This window comes from Prunus avium, chromosome 5 (genome assembly GCF_965620075.1).
Source record: "Prunus avium chromosome 5, drPruAviu1.hap1.1, whole genome shotgun sequence".
Taxonomy (NCBI): domain Eukaryota; kingdom Viridiplantae; phylum Streptophyta; class Magnoliopsida; order Rosales; family Rosaceae; genus Prunus; species Prunus avium.
In genome coordinates this window covers 27,553,711-27,580,338 of record NC_142288.1, presented here as the reverse complement: position 1 = coordinate 27,580,338, position 26,628 = coordinate 27,553,711, and the positions used below count along the sequence as shown (strand labels likewise).

The window sequence follows — 26,628 nt, the reverse complement described above, 5'->3', positions numbered from 1 at the left end:
TTTATGCAAAAAGCAACGAAAAGTATCATAATTCATGCAACAAGCCACGTTAGTAATTGCAACCCTATCATAAGACCATATAATCATGAACAAAAGATTCTGCTTTTGCTTTTGCTTCTTTTTTTTTTTCGTTGCTGTTTTTTTTTCTTTAATAGTTTTTTGGTTGCTGTATTTTTTTTTTTGTTTCTGTAATTTTTCTACAATCATCTCTTTTTTTTTGTTCTGTGTTTCCCTTCTTTATCAATATACAATATATATATATATATATATATATATATATATATATATATATATATATATATATATCTAGTCGATGCCAAAACGAAAGGGGAAAATGCATCTTCATATATATATATTTTCTTATGAACTAATTAAAGATTGCATGTATTATCTAGTAACATTATAAATGGGAGATTCACAACAAGGAAAAGGAAAAACATCTTATAACCCATGGACCTCGAAAGAGAGCAATATGCTATTAGAACTAATGGTTGATGCTGCCAACCGTGGATGGCACGATTCTAATGGTTTGCTAAGCAAGCAAATAGTAGAAAGCAAGATACTTCATGTTCTTAATGCAAAACTTGGATGCCAAAAAACTTATCATCAATACCAGAGTCGTCTGAAATGGTTTAAGACAAGATATCACAGTTTTACTCAACTTATGCGTCATAGTTCTGGATTTGGGTGGGACTCCGTCTCAAAGAAATTCACAGCTACTGAAGAAGTATGGCAAGATTACTTTAAGGTAAGATTTCAATTTTGTTAAAATGTTACTTTATAATGAGAACTTTCACTTTTGTACTTTTTGCATGTAATTAATTTTTTTTATTTTATTTTTGGTTTTTGCTAGTCCCACCCAAGTCAAGTGCATCTTCAAAGAGATACATTTGCAGACTATGAGGATTTGGTAATTGCAATTGGCAATGGAACAGCTGCTGGGAAAAACTCAATTGGACTTGGTGATGATACCGATGCTAGAACGTATGAAGTTGGAGAAAGTAGACCTACCAGTTTGCAAGATACCAATGAGGCATTTGTACCAAGTCAAAATGAAACATCATACCAATCTTTGTCGTCTGGTAATTTTACTTCATCACCTTTTCTAGACACAAATTTGGAAGCTCCATTAGAAAAGCTCCCTCCAAGAAAGAAACCTAAAACTGAGTTTGAAGCAAATAATAATTCAGTTGAGACCATAACTCGAGCTGAACTGGTAGAAAAAGTTTATGTGGGCATGGATTCAATTTCTGAAATTACCACTAAAATTCGAGGAATGCATAGCCTAATGGAGAAAAGAGAGAAAGAGAGAGAGAAAACCAACAATGTTTGGGATGCTATCAAGGAGACTCTGAACTTGGATAATCGTGCTCGTTACAAAGCACTTGGACTGGTTCATAAGCTGGGAATGAAAAATGCATTCCTGAAAATGTCACCTGAAGAGCGCTCAGAGTGGATATTATGCACTATGGAATGAGTGTAGTTCTGTGAGATTATGTTTACCATTTTAAATGATGTTGAAACTTTGGTTTAAACTATTTTTATCATGTTGGTTTAAAATATTTTTAAGACTTTATTAGTTTGGAATTTGTTGAACTTTGGCCTACAATTAATTATTTGGGTACTGTTTATGTGTGTTACTTGCTGTATTTTTAAGACTTTATTATGCTTTTTCAGTTTTATGTTCAGATTTGTTTTAATCTATATAGTTTCAGTTTTATGTGCCTTTATACTTATGAATATTGCTTGTGTTACAATGTTATATGTGCACTTCAGATTTTTTTTGTTATTAATGGAGATGGAAGAAGTAGATGAAGTACTATGGAATGAAGAAATTGAGGAAGAAAAAGAAGAAGAGGAAATGGACGATGAAGAATTAGAGGAACATGATTATGAAACCATTAAGATATTGTTGATGGCAACAGAAGCAATAGCTCAAGTGCTCAATGCTTTAACGGCTCTCATACATGATGGTCATATTGAACGTTCATTAGCTCGACGCCCAATTTCTACAATTGGGTACAATTATATAAATAAGGTACTGAATGAGGATCCTCAACACTTTCGACAGTTATATAGGATGTACCCTGATGTGTTTTTGAAGCTATGTGGTATTATTAGAGAGAAAACGCATTTGCATGATACAAGATTTATTTGTATTGAAGAAATGCTTGCAACATTTTTACTCACTGTTGGTCAAAATTCTCGATATTGTCAAACTCGTGACACATTTGAGCTATCACATTTCACAACAAGCAAAAATTTCAATAAAGTTTTGAAGGCCTTAAACACAATAGCCCCAGAGATGATGGTCAAACCTGGATCCACAGTGCCAGTTAAAATAAGAGAAAGTACAAGGTTTTACCCTTATTTTAAGGTAAGTAATGACTACTTCATTCGTTATAATAAATATTATTATTATTATTATAGTTTTTGTATTAGTATTAGTACTGTTATTATTCAAAATACATAACATCTAATGCCTTAATTTATTTTAGGGTTGCATTGGAGTTATTGATGGCACACATATACCAGCAATGGTGACAGGGCGCGAAGTAAGTAGTTATCGTGATCGTCACGGTAAAATATCACAAAACGTGCTAGCTGCTTGTAACTTTGATTTGGAATTCATATACGTTCTTAGCGGATGGGAGGGTTCAGCTCATGATTCCAAAGTGTTAATGATTCTTTATCAAGGAGGAATGGACTTAAAGTGCCACCATGTATATATTTATTTATTTATGTCTATATTAGGTTGTATTGTAAATATTAATTGGATTTGTGTCGTATATTCAGGTAAATATTTCTTAGTGGATTGTGGATTCCCAAATCGGCGTCAATTTTTAGCTCCATTTCGAGGTGTTCGATATCATCTTCAGGATTTTGCCGGTCAAGGTCGTGATCCTGAAAATGCAGCTGAGTTGTTCAATCTTAGACATGCTTCCTTAAGAAACGTAATAGAGAGAATATTCGGTATATTTAAATCACGATTCACAATTTTTAAGTCTGCCCCTCCATTTCCATATGAGACACAAGCAGAGTTGGTCTTAGCTTGGGCAGGGTTGCACAATTTTCTCCGCAAGGAGTGTCGTTCTAATGAATTTCCTATTGAAGAAAACAACGAGCATTCAGCGTCGTCGTCATCACCAGAAACTGAGGGAAATAATTATGACCAAGTTTTTCAAACCCAAGAACAACAACGCGAGAATGCTAACCAATGGAGGGTTGGGATATCTTCAGATATGTGGAGAGATGCTATGAATGACGGGAGTCAAAGATGAGCAATAAAACAGATACTTATTCGTTTTTATGCAGTTAGAATTATAGTTTACTTATCATTTTTTTTGTCATGAAATTACTGCACATTTGAACAAAATTAGATGCCCTTTTTTTAATTTTCTTTGGATGTATTGATTTGGAAGTTCTTTACAAAATGTTTTTGTAAAGGTAATTTTTTCTTTTGAAAATCTGGAAAAACAATTAACAGCCCAAAAAAAAGAAAAAAAAGAAAAAAATTATTTTAGAACTCTAATCAACTCTTTTAAAATCTACGATAAAACTCTAACAAACACCATCAAAATCAATCTAGGAATTCAATCAAACTCTATGTGGAGTTGATAGAAATCAATTGAACTACATTGAAATCTATAAACTTTATAACTCCATTTAACTCTTTTAAAATCTTAATTGAATACAACCCCCCTTAGTTCTTCTAAAATACTAAGGGACATTGGTAAGTCAGGAAGAATCTGATTAAACTTCATTGCACCAGTGCAATCCAACATTGCAATAATTGAGAATCATAGACAATTGCAGAGTTAGAAAGTCGAAAAAACACCAACTGTAGCTCTATTGGTATTTTATTCGACTTCTCATGTCCTTTTGGTTATTGTTATGTAGGTTTTGTAATTTAGTTCTTGTATAATAAATATCAGCATCAGCATATTCATGGGAAGAACAATATGCCACGATGGCTTATAAATTACCAATTTCATAATATTAAGCAAATAGAAACTTTGGAGCACCAGAAACTTCAGAGCATATATCATCCTTAAACATATCAGTTTTCTTAGCATCAGAAGCTTCAGAGCACCAAACTTTCTGTAACTTTAGGGAAAACCTCCTCCAACTATGTTTAGTTGTACGTTTGAGCAGTGTTCATTTGCCAACATTTATTTTTGGATTTATGTTGGAAAATTAGATGGTCTTGTTTGTATAATGGCTCTGTGTCTGTGGTTCAAACGTTGAGGCTCCGCATTAGGTAACGCAGCTCAGAATAAAACTTTTTCTGGTCAGCTTTCCAATTTGCTATTGTCCACATTGGATCGTTCGGATTTGAATCCCCAACCTCAACCGTGAGAAACCCTTGTCAGCAACATACAATTTTTTTGGTAGGGTTGAGTTTTCGAATGTGCTAGCTATATATAACTTGATATACTGTTTTATATCTGGACTGGACATGGATGTTTGTTCTTGTTGTTATGCTGTAGATGGAAGTCCTTTTAGGCTTTCGGTAACTTGAATTGTTGTTTGATCCTTCAGTCATCATTTACTTCAAGGAACTCCAAAATGCATGTGTTAATTCCTTTTCTTTATGTATTTGAGCAGATAGACTTGGATATTATTTGAAATATACGTCGTGAGAGCGAGTAATTATTTGGTGTGACCGTGTCAAGTTTACTAAATCCAACCTCTAATGAAATCTGTACTTCAGATAAATTCTCAACAAATTTTAGACAAATTCTTACTCTGCAAGAAAAAGAACAGAAAAAAAGGTTTCTACAACTAATCTCGGAAGCTGTTTCTGAAACCATGCAAGTATTATAAATTTATAGGCATGATGTTCTTAAGTTTAACATGCTTTCTGCTCTTTATTTTTTACTGGGTTCAGACAGTTGGAAGTAGAATCTGAGTTATTGTGTCTAGGAATTTAGAGCTGAACACATGGTTGATATCAATCTTGGGACTGCTTGTACAAGTGTGGTGGCAATCTCAAAGTTGGGACCCCTTGTACAGGGGTCTGCATATAGCTCACCAATCCTGGGCCCTCTGACATGTCAATATCCTTGGGCTGGATCCCTTCAGGCAATGTCCAACAAAAGCTATGCAAAAGTTGCCCCAGCATGTAGGTGACCAAATTGATGCCTAGTTGTGCTGCTGGGCACACACGCCTTCCTGCACCAAACGGTAGAAGCTGAAAATTATGACCCTTTGCATCAATGTCTTCTTCAATGAACCTTTCGGGTCGAAAATCGATTGGGTTGGGCCACGCTTTTGGATCACGCCCTATGGCCCAAACATTTACATGAACAGTGGTTCCCTTAGGAATATCATACCCACCAATCTTGACTCTGGTATTGGCCTTGTGAGGTAGCATTAGTGGGGTTGGAGGGTGCAGCCTCAGTGCCTCCTTGGCTACACATTTTAGGTAAGGAAGGCTTGAAATATCGGATTCTGTCATCATGCGGTCCAGCCCAATTATGCGATCAAGCTCCTCTTGGGACTTTCGTTGCACCCTTGGGTTCTTGATCAACTGCGCCAAGGCCCATTCAACCGAGATAGCAATTGTGTCCGTGCCTGCAGTGATCATATCCCAAAGTAATCCTTCAACACTATCCTCAGTGAGTTCATATTTTTCTTGATCACCAAGCAATGCACCCAAAAAATGCTGCTTGACACCACCAACGCCGTTAGACTTACTCTCAAGCATATGCTCTTCCTTGATTGCTTGTGTGAATTTCTCTTTCCTTGCCAAATGTCTGGAAATTGCAGTACTTTGAAACCACAAAACCCATCTGAGCCACCAATTCTCTTCAAAAATAGGTAGATATGCACCAACCTTTCTTTCATTAGCCAGAATTGCCACGATTTCCAACCCTTGCTGGTTTAGCTCACCCACTTCATTCTCAAACCGATTTCCAAACAATAGCATTGTGATAATGTTGAATGCCACTGATCTCAAGTATTTTCTGACCACTAAACATTTTCCATAATCTTGAGACTTGCTACAATCTTTGAAAATGGACTCTATCATGGCTCTAACTTCATCTTCTCTAATGTGTCTAAAAGTCTCAAGACTCTTACGAGATAAAAGCTCAAGCATACAAATCTTCCTAAGCTTTATGTAGTGAGGACCATAGTCTGCCCATATAAGGTCCTTACCATTTTTTGTGATCCTAGAACTAGACCAAGTCCTGTGCCTATGTGCTAACTGCTCATCATTGTCTTTGAGCACTTGCTTTGCCAATTCAGGGTTTGAAACTACTATGTGCAAACTTGAACCCAACCACACCGATACGATTGGACCATAAACTTGTGACAACTCAAAAAAACACCGAGATCCAACAGTTCCCAGGTTGTGAAGGTTCCCAATGATAGGCCATGGGTAGGGTCCTGGAGGAAGCTTAAATCTTAGACGGTTGTGGAGTTTGCAAGCTAGGAAGATGAGAATTGTTGAGATGGGCAATAGAACGAGATCCGTTGTAGAAAAGGGTACTTGAGATTGCATTTTTGAGCCTTGTAATTGTAGAAGAGTATATGTGTATCTCACTATATCAAGCATCCTTTTTGTAACAAAACCTCATGTCATGCGATTATCATCTTCCAATTAATGTGGTGAATGCTTAATGTTTTGTTGAGCCGTTAAGTTAAATGCTTCTATTGCAGCAGCTAAACAAAAGGAAGTGCATATTATACATGATGTACGGTTAATCATTAAAATACAATATAAAGTGAGTCTTACAAGAAGTCCCTCAAATAAGATTCGAATCCCTCATTGTGATGCAGTGATATTTGCGGACAATGAAACCCTTTTTCCTTTTTCTTCTTTTTTTTTTTCAAAAATTTATTTTCCTTTTCATTACATCCAGAAAGGAAAGGCAAAAGTAATGTGTACATATAATTCAAATGGTTTAAGCAAATAATAATTTGAAGGCATCACTCTATGGCATTTAATTGTGTCCTGTTAGGCTGGATATATATATGGATATATAATTTCCTGGAAACTAGGTCTATATGATTCTTGTAGTCTTCATCTAGAAAAAGGGGCTTGGAATAAAGGGGTGAAAAAGGTTCAATGGATCTTTTTATTTATTTTTATTTTTACTGAAAAGAACAAAGATATGAGGTGTAAAAGTAAGATTGTTTTCAAATCAAATCTTAGGTCGAGCACTATAAAAGTACGTGCAAATTAGGATAAGAGATTTTGTTATTCTTTAAGGCAATACTTTTTCTATTTTAATCTTGTTTTACTCACACACTTAATGTATAACTTAAGACTAATGAGATTAGATTAGCAGTCTAATTCAATAAAAAAAAGGGATTGATTTGCATATTAGTGGTCTCAAGTTCGAACCTCTCACGACACTTTGACAATGTCTATTAAAACACCTCATCCTCAATATCGTTTGTATGAAAAGAAAAAGACCAATTACATTAGAGAAGTGTCGTAGAAAAACGTAAAATTAATTATACTTTTTTATATATAAAATGGGACAAATGGAAGCTTCTTAAGCTTATCTAAGCCAGTGCATGCATGTGTGGACCTCATACTCCAATGATCAGTGGGTTATTATTGCAACTTAATTAATTACAACCTGCGAACAAATGTAAATTTGGAAAAGCAGTATCGATGCTCAGTCACTGTCTACAGTGAGCCTTGTGATGGTAGTTAGCTAAATTTGGAATTTTCTTTAATTCAGAGACTTGGTGGATAAAAAACCACAAAGAAAAACAAAGGAATTTGATTGACTGAAAGCCAGAATTACAGCATGTGTTGAGCTGAGCCTCTCTCACATGTCCATTATCCAATGGAGGTACATTTATTTAGTGTCATTGGTTCATTGTCTTTTCATGCTTAGCTGCTGTGTTCTGATTGGACTTCTCTAAGTTTTTGGGGATAAGATTTTCAGTGTCCTCGTGGATTTTAGCAACTTGCACGACAGCAAAAAGTCATCCAAACTGACTTTTTTCATTGGTGCAGCAAAAGTAACATCCATCTCAAAATCCCAGTATGGTATACTTCTCATCTTTTGTTCGATCATATTTTCTTGTTGAGACAAGCACTATTGTGTGGGAGAATATATACCTAGTTATCTTCACATTTGAATACACAGTTCTTGAATTAATTAGGTGCAATCTTATCCTTACTTGCTTCTTATAATGAGTGGCTTAACTAAAGTTTTTCAAGTTTAGAAAAGTGATACATCTTTTAGTGGAGTAGTACTCTTTTGAATCATGTTTTTCTTATTATAGTATCATTAAATACGGGATTTTTCTTCATCCGTGAATTTGCATGTACGCGCAGTTGCAGTCGTTAAAGTGATAGTTCATCTTTGACTACTAAGAAGTAGATTAATATCAAATCACTAAATCGTGCTTGCATTCAATGGGAATTCGTATTGTAGATGAACCCTTATAACTCATTAATCTTCTTCTAATCAAGTCTTGTGTATGTTGAGAGCTTGAGAATATTTCATTTTCATTCTCTCCGTTAATGAATTAGAATCTGCAAAATCATAATTACAAATTACAGAAACATATATAAATATGTGACAAATTGTGTTGTGAATTGAACACAACGATCTTGTAATAAAAAGCAGATTTTAAACATGGGCATAAAGGATATGCTCATGATTCTTCACATTTCTCAAAGGAAAGTGAATAGTGATGATGAGCAATCTATAGCTAAGCAACATAGAAAACAAGGCAGGCTAGTGGGAAATGCATGCATTGCAATTTGCAGTGTAGATGAAGAAAAGGGAAGGTGTGGATCACAGAAGGGATCCCAAAGGGCTTTTTTTTTTTTTTTTTTCTTTTATAGAGAGAGGCTGAAGTCACTGAGCCCAGAATAGAGGCAGACAAAAAGTTGAGAAAGTGATGTGACTCAACTCCCTCTGTTTTCAAAATATTCCAATGCAACTTCCAGCCCTACATGAAGGCAAAGATTCCAACTGTCTACTCCTCTAAACCAAACCAAACCCAACTTTTATATTTTTCATGGTTCCAAATTGAGAAGTTTTAGGTTTTCTTTTTCTTTGCCCACCAACAAGTCTTAGAATCTTGGGTTAATGTTTTGGTTTAGCAGAACAAGTTTTGGCTAAGCTGGTTCCCAATAAACCAACCATTTGATTGATGAAGAGCATTATCAGCAGCAATGAACTCAAATGATGATAATGGTATGTATCCAACCAAATGTAAGCCCTCGACATTGATTGAGCTTGAAAAAGAACATGAAAACCCAACAAAAGCCCAAACAAAACCAACTTTTGTAACAGGTTTTTGGGCAAATGACTTGGTGGGTTCAGTTTTTGCAGAGGCCTAGTATTGTTTGCAAAGCTGCTGCTGTGCACATGATTATGTGCTAATCACACAACAGCTAAACCAGTATTAGAAATTTAGAACATAAAGACTCTGCTAAAAACACCCAATTATAACCTTAATCATGTATTAGGGTTAGCTGTAGAGATAAATATAGTGAGTGGGAATTTTCCATTTGGTTTTGAACGTGAGCAAGGGTATCAAAACTTTAACATCCAGAAATTGCCTATCAAAAATTGTAGCTGGAAAAGATATTAACAAGCAGAGATGAATAGATAGATGGTAAGCTGTCTCCTTCAATGGCATTACATAAGTGGCAAGGCATGTGGTCTCAAAAAAAGGCAGCACTTGCTAATTCCTGGTTCACATTTCTCGACAGTAACCCCACAATTCCGTCATGTACAGAAGAGCCCTGCCACCCCCAATGAGATGATGCCACACGCTTCAATGGACTTGTTCAACTGGAGCCCCCATTAGATTTGGTTCAAGTCATTAAACTAAGTTATTGAACTAGTGGGATTGAAATAGCTAAGCTAGCTAGGTGCTAATATGGTTAAGACATTCTGTACGATTTAAACATATAATTATATAAACAAAGAGCTAGATTGGTATGTATATATATGGTGATAGGTTCTGCAAATGTCAAACCAATCGGCAAGGGGCTTGTAACTTTGAATGGTTAAGAACATTTTGTTCATGTGTTTGAATTTCGTCTCCCTTAATATCACTTATAAAGAAACCTAACGAACTGGCCCTACAAAGTTAATAAAGATTATAATTACTGAGGCATCACAAATCATTCATCTGAAAGAAAAAGAAGAAGAAAAGGGCATAGAAAATTAACAGTGGTTGTGACAATCAGGTCAAGCAAAGCAATTGTCTAAATGCTAGTCCTTATCTCTGTTCTAAATTGCTACTGGACAAAAGATCATGACTAATTCTGACCAGCTATATAAAGATTATTAAGACTTGCTTCTTTGATATTCTTTTATTGCAATATGGCTCATCAACATCTCCCTCCCTTGATCTAGTTTTAGTTTTCTTTGCTCAAACCATCAAATCAGGTTCTGCCACATGTTCAGTTTAAGATTGCAAAAGACAAAAATACCATCAACCAGCCAAAGCAAGTATATCACATCAGTGCCACATGAGCAATGTTGGATGTGGAGCAGACCACATTAGCTGTGGTACTCAACAAAGAATCCAATCAATTTCAAGTTGGCACTTCAAATTTGAGATATTAGCTAGGCAACAAGTCCAGCCAAGAGCTCAGTGTAGCACAGGATATTCTTTCTTCAAGGGTTTTAAGTGTAATTAATGATGTAAATGAACAAAAGAAAAACCAATAGGGTTTTTTGTTAAACTAATTAATTAAGTAGATTGCTCAAATGAGTGGGATGTATGGACCAGCAAAGATGTAAACAAACCTTAACAGATTCTTTAGAGAAACCAAAATGATTTTAGATGGGCCTGCAGCCTGCACATAAACCAGTAGCCCTGTATGATCATGATTGCACATTCAACATTTTGTACATTTTAAATTTGGAAGGCGTGTACTGAATCCAGGGCCATCGGCTACCAAGGGGGTCCTAAAGGGTAACACCCACATTGATTAGCATCTATTAAGGAACACCATAACCCAAAACTTTTTAACACCATCATCTCCCCTAATAATTCAACAAAATATATATATATATACACGATTACGAGGTTAAAACTCTTGTCGTGGGTGAACGCTCTTTTAACCACTTGAGCTATAAAACAAACCAAAACCAAAACCAAAAGAAGAGAATGTAATGGTAGATGTTTGGAAACCCAGCCAGAAGCTAGAAAGGCAATGAATATTGAAGGCCCAAAAGGGAAGAGGAGGGGAGTAGTAGTTTTTTACTTACTAGTTGAGTTGATGAAGGGGATCTCAAAGTTCCTTCCTTGCTCCCATGCCAGCAAGGGCAACCAACAAATAGCAAAGGTGCAGAGCGAAAGGCAAAGGGGTCCAAAGGCAAAATGAAATGATTACTTGAATGAGAAGGGACCCACTTTATAATCTTTCCTTTTTTCCAAGTCTCTAAAATTTTTTTGACTTGGAATTGGGTCCCACCTCGGCCACCATTGTCTTTATGGATTGAATGATAAAAAGAGCACCTCACGTGGAGTCTGAACCAAAGGGGCTGTCCAACCACAATAAAAAGGGGAACCCCTTCCCTCCCTCTCCCTCCTCATCTCTCCTCCTCCTGAAAATTAAAATTCAGATATTGTTTCATATTTGGCTTTGGGTGTATTTGATAATTCATTTTCTTATATTTTTCCCTCCTAAAGAATGACAGAACATATAATTATATTAAATTAAATTATATTAAAAGAAAGCGAGAAAAAGCTCAGCACAACAACAAAGCAATTTCTTTTCCTAAAAAAAATTGCTTTTTAAAGCTCACCCATATAATTCCCACTCATTATCTTTGTTGCTTAAAGCTCCTCCTCCCTCCCTTATCTTCTCTCTCTCTCTCTCATTCTCTCTCTCTCTCTCTCTCCCCATACTAGTCCATAGCTCTCTCTCTACACATCATCAAAATCAAATTTCTCCATTTTCTCATATACAAATTTCCAGCCCAACAACAACAACAAAGAGAGACTTCCAAAAAAATATATATACAGACTAGTCCTGTAAATATAGTACCACTGTGAGTGACTGAAGAGAGCTGAGCTGAGCTGAGAGACCCACCAAAACCAATTATACTACTAAATTAAGACCCCCCCTCTCTCTCCTCCTCTCATAATAAAACCCTTCACACAAGCTGATCATAATTCTCTTTCCCATGCGATCATGGAAGGAGGTGATCAAGATCATCAACTCCACCACCACCACCACCATCACTACCAACAACAGCAACATCACCACCGTCCAAACTTCCCCTTCCAGCTGCTCGAAAAGAAGGAGCTAGATCAAGAAGCCGCCTCCTGCTCTAACTCGACCTCCCCCTACCCTTCTCTAGCCATCACCACCGTGGACCCTGCGACCGCCACCACTACCACCACAACAACCTCCACTCTCCAAGCTTCAGCCGAGCCCTCCAAAAAGCCTCCCCCCAAGCGGACCTCCACCAAGGACCGCCACACGAAAGTCGACGGACGCGGCCGTCGCATTCGAATGCCGGCCCTCTGCGCTGCAAGAGTCTTCCAGCTCACCCGCGAGCTCGGACACAAGTCTGACGGAGAAACCATAGAGTGGCTTCTCCAGCAGGCCGAGCCCGCGGTGATCGCCGCAACGGGCACCGGCACAATCCCCGCCAATTTCACATCGCTCAACATCTCGCTCCGCAGCTCCGGCTCGAGCATGTCGGTGCCGTCGCAGTTAAGATCTTCTTATTACAGCCCCAATTTCTCGGTTCACCAGAACCAGCGCCGGAGCCTCTTTCAGGGCATCGGCCTCTCGTCCTCGGACAACTCGTCGACTCTGCTAAACTTTCAAACCAACAGCATGCACGCCTCCATGTTGCAGGCCAAGCAGGAGCTGCGCGACACGGTGTCGTTGGATCTCTCGGAGACGGCGTCTGGGGAGGGGAGCATGGGAGGGAGGAAGCGGAGGCCGCCGGAGCAGGACTTGAATCAAATGGGCGGGGGCGGAGGTGGAGGTGGTGGAGGATACCTGTTGCAGTCTAGCACCGGCGCAGTCCCGGCCAGTCATCACCACAGCCAGATTCCGGCAAATTTTTGGATGGTGGCGAATTCTAATAACCAGGTTATGAGTGGAGATCCTATTTGGACTTTCCCAGCTTCGGTCAACAACAGCGGGTTGTATAGAGGGACCATGTCAGGTGGATTACATTTCATGAATTTTCCTGCTCCCATGACCCTATTGCCTAGTCAGCAACAATTGGGAGGCTCTGGCGGAGGCGGTGGCGGTAACGACGGCGATAACATGAGTGACGGGCAGTTAAATATGCTCGCTGGGCTTAACCCATACCGGCACATGTCCAGTACGGGTGTTTCAGAGTCCCAGCAAGCAAGTGGGTCCCATTCGCACCACGGAGGAGACGATCGGCATGATAGTACTAGTCACCATTCATAGATGACGATGGATGGTCAGCGGTTCTTCTTCGTCGTCGGTGGTGGTCGTCATTTCTTCCCACATGTGTAGTAGTTTGCTGTGTAACAACACACGTGAGGTTTGATTGATTGCTCTTAAAATTCCTGAGGTTTATTTTTATTTATTCCAATTTTTTTGTGTGATTAATATGATATGGCCGGGATGAGAGAGTTTTTTAGGGTTTGGAGAAGAAAAGAAGACACTTATTTTTAACATGGGTTATTTTGGCTGCTCTCTATTAATAGTCTCATTTTGGGAGTTTTTTTTTACCACACAGTATACGATCATCATTGTTTGTGCAATTAATTCTCTCTTCTTCTTCTTCTTTTTCTCCCTTCATTTTCTTTTCAATGAAAAGCAAGTATTACTTTCTGCTTTTTATTGTGTTGGTGAAAGTGATCTTATTTGCATGCTCTGGGTAAGTCTCCTACCTAACATACAAAACAATTGGGCTCTCTCTCTCTCTCTCTTCCCTTTCTCTCTCTAGGCCACCACCGAGTTTGCGTTCATGTGTACAGTGAATCCTAAATGGGTAGTGAAAAGGGATGAAACAGTGAGTTACTTACTGCAATGTTGGTATTAAAAAAATTTCACAGCCTTTTGATATCATTCTGATTCTATATATACATGGCTCTCTCCTGCCATGAATCTCAAAGGGTTTACTGCATCAATGATTAAGATTTTCAGAGAGGGTGGGGGTAATAGGACGGTAGGCTCCACACCTTATCAGTTCCAGGTGTTGGCTCAGGTGGTGGGGTCTGGGTGCTGGTCATTGCCCAAACCAATATACAACGTCACTGACAAACAGGTGGATCATTCCTCTATCTTTTTTCTTTTCTTTCTTTTTTTTCCCTTATGGTGCAGTTGCTGACACCATTGAGGGTGATCGGTGGTGAGTTTTAAATTTATTTAATAACTCTACCGGGTCATGGCCCACCAACCCTTCAATCAATCTGGACCCTTCATTTTGATGGAATTACCTTTTGATTGGCTACCATTGAATGATTGGGTCTCAAACTATCAACCGAGAGAAGAAATTAAATACAACACTGTTTTGCTATTCTTAATCAATCACATTCCCATATGTGAAAGAGTTATTATGTATTCGTGATAGAACGTGATTTATTGGAATAGGAAAACAGTGTTATTTCCGTGATATACAAGTGTTTTTTTTCACTCAACTAGAGGATAGGAAAAATGGTGGAAATTTGGTGTTTCATATGCCCCCCATGGCTCAACTTGTTACTGTCTCCCCCCTTACCCAATCAGCATCATGCTGCATATATTTTCCTTTCTTTCTATAGGGGTGGATAAATTATTTTATGCTTTAAAACTTATAGAACAAAATCCCCAAATAAAAAAATGAACAAAATATTACAAGGACCATACTCTTGCACCAATTGATGGTTTGACATATACCTAAAGCTAAAGATTATATTCGTAATAACTGAAGGGGACGATTGTCAATGGCCTTGAAAAAGGGCAGATGGCATATAAATCTAGTAATGTCCTATCGTGCATATGTCTTAAATATTTGTACCTTGGCTGGCAGGGTTCGTTTAATTTGTATTAACTCGTTGAAAGAAAGAAAGAAAGATATGAAAAATTCTGGGATTTATGAAAATTTAAAACTAGCTGCCCGTTTGAAAGTTTCCATGTTTTTTTTTCCTTTTACTGGGGCCCATACTCTATATATAGGTGAAAAAACTTAGTTACAACATGGATGTTACTGTTTTATTTTTCCCGACTAATAATACTATATCACGTAAAAAAGTTATCACGCGTATCATAATGGTCGAAAATAACAAAACAATGATATTCCCGTTGCATGAAAGTCTTTCTCCTACCTATAGTTTTGGAGTCTCGAGTAATTGGGATCAATGCAAATCTTGGTAGTGCTCTAATTCATTGTGGGTCATCGATGTTGTTAATATATTTATATTCTTAGTGATCCTAATTCTTTGTATAAAATATATATAAAAAAACAAGTGTAAAGTGATTACTTGTTGCTATCGTGTATTAAATATGCAGGTATATGCCAAATATAAAAGTCTAATCTGATTAAGTGTTGTACACACACAGAGATTAGACATACGTGCGTTTGAAAGCTTTTTTTAAATATAATAATCTATATACCATGGAATAAATGTCTGCTGTTCATAATGTTATTTATCCAAAATTATAACTATGCAACACGAAGGATATCACAAGGTATTTTCGTAAAAAGAAACAGTAAATAAATAAAAAAAAGAACTCAAGAATAAAATGTTACTTTAACCTTCGATTAGTATTAACCCGTTCTTGTCAAAAAGGTAAACGGATTTGCCATATGTATTATTAGTAATGGTACATTTCTGAAAATGGCAATATATGAATATATAAAATATAAGTTTTCTGGTCAGAAAATTATTAGTTTGCTGCTAGGATATATAATATAGGTTTGGTGTACATGGCTGGTAACAATGGGGTGGTTGGGTGGTTCGAGCAGTTAGGGTTAATTAGTGCAAAAATGTATTAATTTGCTGCTCCAATTTATAGTAGGTCTGCTCATTCGCCAGTACATGTAAATGAATATAGCAGGATTGACGATGGTTATCACCACACTTAAGAGTTCGATTCTCATCCTCGTCTCTCCAAACTTAAACATCTTATAATACGAGCCAGGTGAAAAAAAATTCACCCGTACATAGTGCAAGAGAGAGCGCTACAATTTCAGAATAATAATGATTTTAAGAGAATAAGGAGCATATACATATAATTAACGGCAAACACACATGGCTATGAAGGCATATAGTAGCAGATGTATATATATATATATTATTAGGCAGTGATGATCATGACAAGTGTGTTTTGGCATTTACTAGCTTTGATGCTGTTGTGTGGGAAATCTGTGTCATATCATCATCGCAAAATATAGCTCGGTCTGGTTCGTACATAATATATGCACATGGTCATGGACATGAAATCCCTAAGGACAGCCATTGGCCCCCAGCAGCCAAAAATAGCATGATTAGACCATCCTAAACTTGTAAGCCATGCATGTAATCTTCCAGACTGAACCAACAAGCCTGCCTCCATCTGGGGTTTATTACTCTGTAAGTGCTAAGTACATAAACAATCAGCTTATTCCCCTAATTTGGCCCATAAAATCTATTTTTTCTTTCATAATTTCATTTCATTTGTTTGGTTTGGGGCCTTGATCGGGCCCATAAAATCTTATAACCCTCCCTTCCACTTAGACTTGGCTTTTCTTTCTTTTAATTGAAAAAAAAATCTATGATGGAAATAGATACAGTGACATTGTCACATGTGTGCCTGCCTAGCTACCTGGCTTTTAGCCTATGGATTGTTTGTTGGCAAGCAGGTAAATTGGATGAAAAGACCCACCACCACATCCACATCCACCCTTAAATGTCATGCTTGTGATGATACTAGATCTCTCTCATGTTGGGAGAGGTTGGCTCATTGAAATTGACTGGTCGTGTAGCCTTCTAGGTACATTCAAGAACTAATGCATTATTATGAAAAAGTTACAAGCAAACAAACAGACCCCTAGCTCTACCTCTGAAATTGAGTTATCTACTAAGCTAGTCTACTGCTTTGGTTGCCCAATACCAGCACAGTTGAAATTGGGCCCAAATGTTTTTAAGGTAACCCACCAATACACTTTGAAATGGGTTGCATATTTGGGGCCCAGCATTGGGCACAAGTACAAGTAATTGGTAACTACACTAGGTCTAGGTCTCTGTATGCTAACCAAGAGGAGTTTTCAACATACATTGTCTATTATTCTAGACTGAAATACCATTTACAAAGAGATTCTGTGTCAAAACTAGCTTGTCTCAGAAGGCTTTTGCCTTTTAAATTAGCATGGAAGTTGTAGCCAAAAACCATTCTCATATATATATGAAACATTCTTTAAAATTGTTGCATAAAACATTCAAGTGTTTGATGAAGAGTAGGACCACAATTACAGTAGAATAGAACAAGCAAGGGGCAAAAGGAATATCAAAACCCAAGTGTAATTCAGAACTTACTTTTAGAGTCAACAGATGGAGCAGCAACAGTCTAACAGAGTGAAATGAGTAAAAGGAAGTGCTTCCTCCTTCAGCAAGATTATTTTCTTCTGGGCAAGAGTTCTGTTTCCGGTAAAGGTGCTTGGAGCCAAAAAGGCATTCCTGTTATCGGTGGTTTCCAACTCTGCTTTGCAATTGGTTTGCATCTCTTCTTGACTGTTCCCTGCGAAAAACACCGATTGTATACTATGAGAAACTAAGATTGAGAGAGGCTAATAATAAAAACACTTATACACATTTATACAACCAGGCATCAAGAAACGCTTGTTCCTACCTCACACTTGGTTTCTTCTGCTTGTTTTGGCTGCTTCATGCTAGCCACACTCTCACACTTGGTTTCTTCTGCTTGCTTTGGCTGCTTCATGCTGGCCACACTCTCACACTTGGTTTCTTCTGCTTGCTTTGGCTGCTTCATGCTAGCCACACTCTCACACTTGGTTTCTTCTGCTTGCTTTGGCTGTTTCATGCTAGCGACACTCTCACTCATGGTTTGTTCTGCTTGCTTTGGCTGATTCATGCTAGCCACACTCTTCCGGCATTCACTGAGTCATATTATCAAAAACCTTATAAACGTTACATTACATATATACAAAACCCTCCACGTCTGATTTAGACCAACAATTTTACAGAGAGAAACAGAGCATAATTAAGAAGACGAAACCCACCAAGTCACTGACCTTGGGCAAGGATCGAGCACATAGGAAGCCGGCAACATATTGAGGGAGCCTTGAGCCGACGGCCTGCGCTTGGAACTGCCAGCGACCACAGTGGGATTTGGGCTCTTCGTTTCGGGTTCACTGGCGCGTAGCAGGCAAAGCTCCTTCTTCAGTTGGGCTTGGAGGGCGGCATTTTCGACTAAAGCTTTCCTGATCTCCGATAAGTTGTCATGGGGGTCGTCATCTTGACCCGAGGTGAGCTTGGAAGCTTGGGATTTCTTCCGACGCCCCATGATAAATTGGGGCAGAAGGGAATTTAGGGTTGGGGATGATGCGTGTGGCAGAAGGGAGATTAGGGTTGGGTATGAAAATTTCCAAGGCAAAGGGGAACTAGGGATTTAAGGGAGTTAGAGAGCATTTCTACGGATCTAGCGTTTTAATTCGTGCCCCGAAGGCCAGACTTGTTATACGTACGGTCTCCGCCTCAAATTTCAAGACACTTCTAGTTGGCGGGCAAAACCATGCGTAAACTTTCCTTTCTTTTTGAATTTTTTTTTTGGTCAAACTTTGTTTTTGAAACTAGGATAACAAAGTTTTCATGGTTCTTAATGGAATTGTTGTTGTGTTCTTGTGTAGTTCCATCCATTTGTGCAGAGTTGGGCTGACTTAGCTTGTTCGGGAAGGCGATTAAGTTGAACACTGCATGAGCGGAAAAATTCAAAGAATCATCCAATGACAGTTGGTTTTTCAGAGTTCGAAATGGCTAAAAGCTTAGAACATTCTTATTTTATTAAACTACAAAAATGAAGTTTGAAGTGTGTATGAAACATAGCATTCGTCCAATCGGCCTAAAATGTTTGGGTTCGCGGAGCTTCACTAGCTATTTTGAATTGTCGAGTTGAATAGGACCAAGCCAAAGTTTCAAATATCAACGCCCAGGCCCCCCCCCCCCCCCTGAGTCGGGCTTAGATGGGCTTTACTGGGTGGGCTGAGTGGGCTTAAACGAGCCGAGCTTTTTGCCATTTTTATTATAACAAAAAGTATTTATAACTTTTTTTAGTACATGCGATGGTCTAAACTACAGGGAAGAGGGGATTTAATACACACAACTAAGATGTCATGGGCATTCGAACCTGAGACCTCTAGTTTACAAGTCAATGCCTTTTTCCATTGGGCTAGACCCCATTAACAAATATTTTATAACTTTTTATTACAAAGGTATGAGAGCACCACCACCGCCAATGAATAAGAGCACCACCACCAAGGAATAAGGATTTAAAGCATCTACAGTGGGGGGTGTATATGGGGGTGTATGTTAAATATACACCCCGAGTCACCGGAATCGTCTCCAATGGTGAGATGTAAATTGATGTAAATATACATCACCACCATGGGGATGTAAAATAAAATGTATATTTACATCCATTTTTACATCCCTTGCAGGCGGGACCCACCCCGAGAAAAGAGAAGAAAAATGAAAAAAAGTCAACATAAAAGGCTAGGACCCATGGCTACACCCCCGAATTTACACCGCCCCACTGGAGCAAAAAACATATTTACACCCTCCGAAGGTGTAAGAGCATCCACAGTGGGGGGTGTATATGGGGGTGTATGTTAAATATACACCCCGAGTCATCGGAATCGTCTCCAATGGTGAGATGTAAATGGATGTAAATATACATCACCACCATGGGGATGTAAAATAAAATGTATATTTACATCCATTTTTACATCCCTTGCAGGCGGGACCCACCCGAAAAAAGAGAAGAAAATGAAGAAAAGTCAACATAAAAGGCTGGGACCCACGGCTACACCCTCGAATTTACACCCCTCACTGGAGCAAAAAACATATTTACACCCTCCGGAGGTGTAAAAGGGATGTAAAAGTGGCTTTACACCCCCGAATTTACACCCCTCACTGTGGATGCTCTAAAGGGGATGTAAAAGTGGCTTTACACCCTCGAATTTACACCCCCCCACTGTGGATGCTCTTAGAGAGATTGAGAAAATTATAGCTTGAAATTTAAGAGAATAAAGGAATAAGACTACCACCACCAAAGGATTGAGGATTTAGAGAGATTGAGAAAATTGGAGCTTGACAAGTTAGAAAATTGCATGAATAAGTATAGTATTTAATTGGGTATTATATTTATTGTTATTATTATTAATTATGTTGATAGGCGGGGTGGTTTGGGCCTAGACGAGCTTAATCAGGTCAGGCTTAGACAAACCCAAATGGGTAGAGCTGCGGGTTGACTCAAGGTTTCAAACCCTTGGCCCAAACCTATCCAATCTTAGAGCAAGTTAAGCTGGGCAAGTGTAAGCAACAAGTAGGGTCGGGCTTTGTCCTATCAGGCTTAGAGCTACCCACTTTGGCCCATTTACTGCGGGCCAAATGATGATCCCTAAATATTCTTTAGAATTGTTGACCCCCTTTTGTTTTTCCTTTGGAGAATTTCCTCATTTTATGTGCAGTTGTGGTCTACCTCAATGGAAAGGGACTTCGATTTGCATACCAATAGTGCTCTCATGGAAAAACTCATACACATGATTTCTTGAACCCAAGATCACTTAGAAGCACACCAAAGGCATGGCCCACACACACAAGACAGGTCCATTTGTGGTCACAAGAGTTTTTCCTTTTGGAGCAGTGGAGATTGAGGATCCAAAAAATGGTAATGTTTTTAAAGTTAATGGTCAACGTCTTAAACCATTTTTGGATAATTTTGTTATGCAGGATGACACGATTCACTTGGAGAATCCTGTTTATCAGGATTGAATTCTCAGACTATCTTTAGTTTCGTATTTATTATTTATTTGTGCTATTTATGTTTTTTTAGATATTCATAAGCTGTAGAAATTACCCACACACACAAAAAAAAAAAAAAAAAAAAAAAAAAAAAAAAAAGATTTTTCATATGAGCTGACTTTTGGTAACTCCAGTGAGTGTCTTCGTCAATACAGTGTCTAGGAGTTCTATAGGCGACACCTTTGGTGTTTAAGAAGTTTGGGTTTTAAGCGGGACCATTGTGACCCCTCCAACCTTCCCGGATCCCCTGGCTGTGTTTTCTGAGGCCCTTAACTGGTCATCCGTGAGTTGCTTGTATATTTGTGTTTTTAAAATAAGTTATTTTTTACAAAGTGTTAAAAATAAAAAAATAATTTTTAAAAAAAAAACAATATAATTTTTGCTTATTTCTTTGTGTGGTTATTTTTGTATTTTTTTTATGACTGTTTATTTTGTATTTGTATAGATTTTAGTTTTCTTTTTGTGTGTTTTATTTTATTTTGGTCTTTATTTCTTTTTGCTTGGATTTTATTTATTTATTATTTTTGTCTTTCATTCTGTACGGGATAAATACCAAAGGGATTGACACGCATATTTTCCAGGTATTATCTTTCTATTTAAGTACTGTAAAAAAAATAAAAATAAAAATAATAAATAAATAAATAAACAGATCGGAACCCGATCTCCAACTAAGGCAATTCTGAATTTCTTGTTTCTCTTTGCTTTTATTACTGTAATTCTTTCTTTCTTTCTTTTACTTGTTTATGTATTTAATTTGTTGTTAAGTTTGGGAAGTAGATTGCTTCTTGATTGCACACACGGAAATTTGGCTCGAATACTTATTCATTTCATAAACATGTGATTACATACATAGACGTGAAAATGCATACATATATTTAAAAATCACATGTTTCTTCCCAGATATTGAGCCACCTGAGGCATCATACTAATTGCCTCTATTTTCTCTTATTTGTAGAATCTGCAAAAGCTCTGCATGATCATTGTTTCTCTTCCACAGTGCTTCTACTTGCTGGTTGGCACAGTAGAGCCGCTTTTGCAAATCCGCCACCTGAGCCTTCAAAGAGGCTACTTCCTCGGTCAGAACTGCGCACTCTCGCGTCCTCGCCAGTAATCTTATGCCCAGATTTGTGGAGGAGGTTGCGTGGAGAACAGTTAAATCATGAGACTCCTCCACCGCGGCCTTGTCTGACCTCTGTGTCATGTACAGATGATCTGCCGGTGTGAGTCTCCTAACAGTCATCCCTCCTGGCAGCACTACTCTTCTCGGCATTGCCTCAGCAAAGTTTGAGGCCGAGCCATGATGATATGTGGAGTTTGGGAAGACGGATTGAGGAGGAGCACTTACTTGAGCCACTGATGGCGCAAGGGCCAACTCTAGATTCAAATCATCGAGGGAAGTGGGTGAGGTTGCCATTGTGATTTGTGTTTCTTGCTTATTGATGTTTTACTCTGAGTTTTCAGGATGAAACACAGACGCAAGCTCAACTCCACAGAGACGGGTTAAATAGACTTCGGCTTCTGCGTTTGTTTCTCTCGGATTCCCTAACGTTTTGCAGCCGCGTGTTTTTAGAGGGGAGACAATTTTTTTTCTTTTACCTTCATGTTTTTTACTTTCACTTTCACTTTTACTTTCACTTTCACTTTCCGTGTTTTCTGCTTAATTATTGAACGCTGTCTCTGCACGCCGACACATCCCTTCCTTCTTTTATCCGTGACCTTCCCTTTCCAGTTTTTGTTTTTATTTTTCTATATATATATATATATTTTTAAAATTTTGGAAATGTGTTTATTTTTCTTTTTCTTTTTCTTTTATAACTTAGTTTATTTTCTTTCCGAAAAAAAAAATAAAAAATTTTGGGCTTTCGTTTGGATTGGGTTTTCAATTGATTTGGAGGTTCCAATGGGCTGGACTTCTTCGTCTTTTGGGTTTCGGTTTGCGTAGAACTGTTTGTTAGGGTTTACTGTTTTGTTTGGTTATTTTTGTTTTCCTTTATTTTTATTTTTATTTTTTATTATTTTTGCAACTAAATTATAATTTTAATTCTTTTTTGTTCTTTTATTTAATTGCTTTACTCCATTTCATTTCTTGTTATAACTTTGTTGATACCTACATTCTTCAACATTGAGGACAATGATTGATTTAGGTTTGGGGGTAAGGTTTAGAAGTTTTGTTTTGTTTTTTTTAATTATTTTATTTCACCCAAAAATTAAAAAAAAATTAATTAAAAAATAAAAATGGTGTTATCTCTAGATTTTTATGCTTACTATCATCAAATCAGATTTAACACTCATGAATGATTTTTACGATTGGAAACATATTATTAAATTTTAAACCCATAATTTTAGTTTTTTTTTTTTTTTTCACTTATTTCTATTTAGTGGATAATTCATGAGTTATACTTTGAACTCTCACATGCACATCAACACTTTAGTGAGAATGAAAGAAAAGATCAATTATAGTTAACTTTGTTGTTTTAAGTAGAGTTAGAAGACATTGCTCTTGATTGACCTTGGCGTAAAAAAACAAATAAGTAAATAAATAAAATAATAGTAATGATGTTAATTTATCCAGAGTTTTACTTAGTAACCGGGCCTCTTGCCTAAACAGCAGCGAGTGTTCGCGTCAAACGGTAAAGTTTTGGGGTAAATACATTTTGTGACTAGTTTAGTTCTGTAGCCTTTTTAACTCGAGTTAATAAGCCCTTAGGGGTGTTTCTACACCTAATGCCTTAAAACCTTTGGTTTGAGAGTCGTTGGCCTAAATCTCGCTACATGGGTTAATTAGAAAGCTTAATGGAACTAAACATTGCACAGTCACAATCAAAAAAAAAAGAAAAAAAAAAGAAAAAAGAAAAAAAATTGTATATATATGCTTTGGTTAGTTATTTGCACTGAATTTTGATAATGATTGAAATAATGAGGTTACTATGATTGAAATTAACTTTTGTCTCTAAAATGTGTTGGTTCACTTAAACACCAAAGGAAACAAATGAAAAATTTACTAAATGATTATAAGTGATCAAAACTTTATGTGGGGATTAATTTGAAGCATGTTTGCTCTTTTAAAAATTGTTCATGAATTTTTCAATCCAAATAGCTTTTGATGATGGTTAAGCATTTGTTTAAATTTTCAAATTTTGTTGTAGCATAAATTTTTAAACTCTCATTTCGATGTTTGTGGGTATCATCACTGAAAGCCCTCACGAGACTATACTCGTCCACTAGGGTAACCTAGGGGTTTAAAGGCTTGTTGCATATGCTAAATGCAATCGAGATCCCTGCGAAAGTGGCTTAGTTTTCTTTTCTACTTAGTTTTTATTTTCTTTTGCTCGAGGACTAGCAAAATATAGGTTTGGGGGTATTTGATGAGCACAAAATTAATACAAGTTTTATCCTTAAATTTATATTTGTTAGTATTTTCTTTTGTTTTATATAAATCTATTAAAGTATTTTTATTGTTTCTTTCCAATCTTTGTTTTTATATTTAATGAGTGGTTGTTTGTAGATATTAAGTGTCTTCCACCAATAGCATGTTGAGGAAAAGAAGTAAGTAATGTGTTGCAAGAAGAAAGTAAAGGATGAGAAGAAATATGTGCAGCAGCAAATGCAATTGAAGATAAAACAAATGAAAAGAAGAAGCAATCAATTGCATGAATATACTCTAGGACATGCATGCAAAGCTTCCATCATTGAAGAAATAAAGAAAGAATGAATAAACAATGAAGGAGAAGTTCAAATTGACTACTTGCAACCAATGAATGCAAAGAAGAATGATGATGCTTGAGTTGTTATCTAGCTACAATTTGAGGAAAGTTGCTGCAGTTTTTATGAGAAGATACGATAGATGAGCAAGTGGAGCAATTGATAAGAAGACTCAAAGATCTTTGTGAAAACCAAAGTCAAGGAACTAGGCCAAGATTAAGGAATATATTTGAAAATGATGGGTACTTATTTGAAATGATAAAAGCTTGGAGTAAAGAAGCAAGTGGAGAGTGGTGTGGAGAAATTCAAGAGTGATACCCGACAATGAGAAGAAGGAAAGTATGGAAATGCATGACAAAGTGTTCAAGTGGAAGAAAGTTTTGAAGAATTTAGATAAGGAGTCATCATCACAATGAATTAATTAAAGAAAGCAACTTGGCAATTGGTTTGATGGCAAGTGGAAGACATATTAAAATCATGAATATTGCTCCCATCCTCCTATAAATAGATGGAGCTACGGCATTGTAAAACTACACCAAGCTCCACAATCTTGAGCTTTTTCTCTTTTCCCTCCATATTTCTAAGTCTTAAATTCTGTTTTTAGTTTTATTTTATTATGGGGAACTAACTCCCTAGCTAGGGCTAGGGAGGAAACTTTTAATATAAGTGTGTAATTTTTATTAGTTTGATCCAAACTTAAGCTTTAATGTGAATTTGTAGTTTTTGTTCAAATGGAATTTGTAGTTTTCTTTTTAATTAATTGATGAATGTTTGATAATCTATTTCATGGGTTCAATCATGTTTTTCCCATAGTGTAGTAAAAACTTTCATGCTTTTAAAAGAGAAGAGAATTACTAAAGATTAATAGAATTTTGATGAAGATTATTTTTTTGATAGTTTGTTGCCAATGGTACAAGTTATGCTTAGAATACTTCTAAAGGAAATTAAAAAGAGCTTTAATTATTTTGAACAACTACAATGGAAAATATTTTGTGGATCAAATTATTAAGAGTTGCATGCTTATGTTAAAAGTGGAAACCCAATGCCTTAGTGTTTTAATCAATTAAATTTTCTCCAAATCAAATCTTGCATAATTCTACCTCTCAATCACACTTGTTCTTTTTCATCTCTGTTATTTTCTTTACACTGCTCTCTGTGGATACGACACTCGGACTTCCGAGCTACACTACTATACGATACTATCTCCTTTGATTTTTGTAAAAGTGGTACGAACAAATTGGCGCCGTTGCCGGGGAGCGGCTTGTCAAAGAGTGCAGAGATCCCCTTGGTCAAAGGTTTGCTGGTTATGTGAAATTCTTCACATCTGGTACACTCTTTCCAAACTTATCTCATTGTTAATATATATTTGTATTTGTATTTTTTGTTTATCTATTTATTTTCTTTATGCGACCTAGAGATCATCTAGGAAGGTTTGTCAAAAAGTCTGAAACTGTTAATTTAGAACATTCTGCTTCAACTTCTTCAACTGAAAATTCCAACAAATCTGAAAGCATGGCAGCAATTGTGAATGATGAACAAGAAATTGCGAATAATGAACAAGAAATTAATGCTCATATTGAAAATAATGAGATTGAGAATAATGAAATGAGAGAAGTAGTTGCACCTAGAACTTTAGAGACATTTTTGCATCCTATTCGTGCACCAAATCCGTCATGCATCATGTTTCCACCTAACATGCCAAATTATGATTTCAAACCTGGAATGATTCAACTGCTTCCCATTTTTCATGGCATGGAAAGTGAAAATCCTTATGTGCATGTTAGGGAATTTGAAGAGGCTATTGGCACTTTTTACAATGTTCAACTTGATAGGCTTAATTTCATAAGGTTGAAATTTTTTCCTTTTTCCTTAAAAGAAAAGGCTAAAAGTTGGTTGTATTCATTAAGGGCTAGATCCATAGGTTCTTGGGGGGAAATGACTCAAGCATTTTTTAACAAGTATTTTCCTAATCACAAGACGATT

General features: G+C 37.0%; 2 protein-coding genes and 2 pseudogenes across 3 annotated transcripts; 2 read left to right on the top strand and 2 right to left on the bottom strand.

Annotated features, from left to right (window-relative positions):
• The first annotated feature begins 406 nt into the window (after positions 1-406).
• Positions 407-1,477, top strand: LOC148294599 (uncharacterized protein At2g29880 pseudogene; annotated as a pseudogene).
• Positions 1,478-4,676: 3,199 nt separating this feature from the next.
• Positions 4,677-6,555, bottom strand: LOC110762267 (cytochrome P450 98A2 pseudogene; annotated as a pseudogene).
• A 5,204-nt stretch (positions 6,556-11,759) lies between these two features.
• Positions 11,760-13,670, top strand: LOC110762383 (transcription factor TCP14-like). Its single transcript, XM_021965021.2, has one exon. It carries the CDS (start codon positions 12,140-12,142, stop codon positions 13,382-13,384), a length of 1,245 nt encoding a protein of 414 aa, XP_021820713.1. The 5' UTR covers positions 11,760-12,139; the 3' UTR covers positions 13,385-13,670.
• Positions 13,671-17,258: 3,588 nt separating this feature from the next.
• LOC110762366 (uncharacterized) lies at positions 17,259-18,740 on the bottom strand. Of its 2 annotated transcripts, none has more exons than XM_088253161.1 (3): positions 18,144-18,740; positions 17,753-18,020; positions 17,259-17,641 (listed from the first exon to the last, which is right to left on the bottom strand). In XM_088253161.1, exons 1-3 carry the CDS (start codon positions 18,425-18,427, stop codon positions 17,519-17,521), a joined length of 675 nt encoding a protein of 224 aa, XP_088109287.1. In that variant the 5' UTR covers positions 18,428-18,740; the 3' UTR covers positions 17,259-17,518. The 2 variants fall into 2 exon arrangements, with proteins under 2 accessions (XP_088109287.1, XP_021820693.2); XM_021965001.2 differs by having other exon boundaries at positions 17,262-17,641; positions 18,156-18,729.
• Between the last annotated feature and the right edge of the window lie 7,888 nt (positions 18,741-26,628).

What these genes read in the sequence shown, in the direction of transcription:
- LOC110762383 (XM_021965021.2), top strand. Translation starts at nt 12,140, where the DNA reads ATGGAAGGAGGTGATCAAGATCATCAACTCCACCACCACCACCACCAT.
- LOC110762366 (XM_088253161.1), bottom strand. Translation starts at nt 18,427, where the DNA reads ATGGGGCGTCGGAAGAAATCCCAAGCTTCCAAGCTCACCTCGGGTCAA. An exon ending in TGCCCAAGGTCAGTGACTTG is followed by an intron (nt 18,021 to 18,143) that starts GTGGGTTTCGTC and finishes AATATGACTCAG; the next exon opens with TGAATGCCGGAAGAGTGTGG. An exon ending in CAGAAGAAACCAAGTGTGAG is followed by an intron (nt 17,642 to 17,752) that starts GTAGGAACAAGC and finishes TGTTTTTCGCAG; the next exon opens with GGAACAGTCAAGAAGAGATG.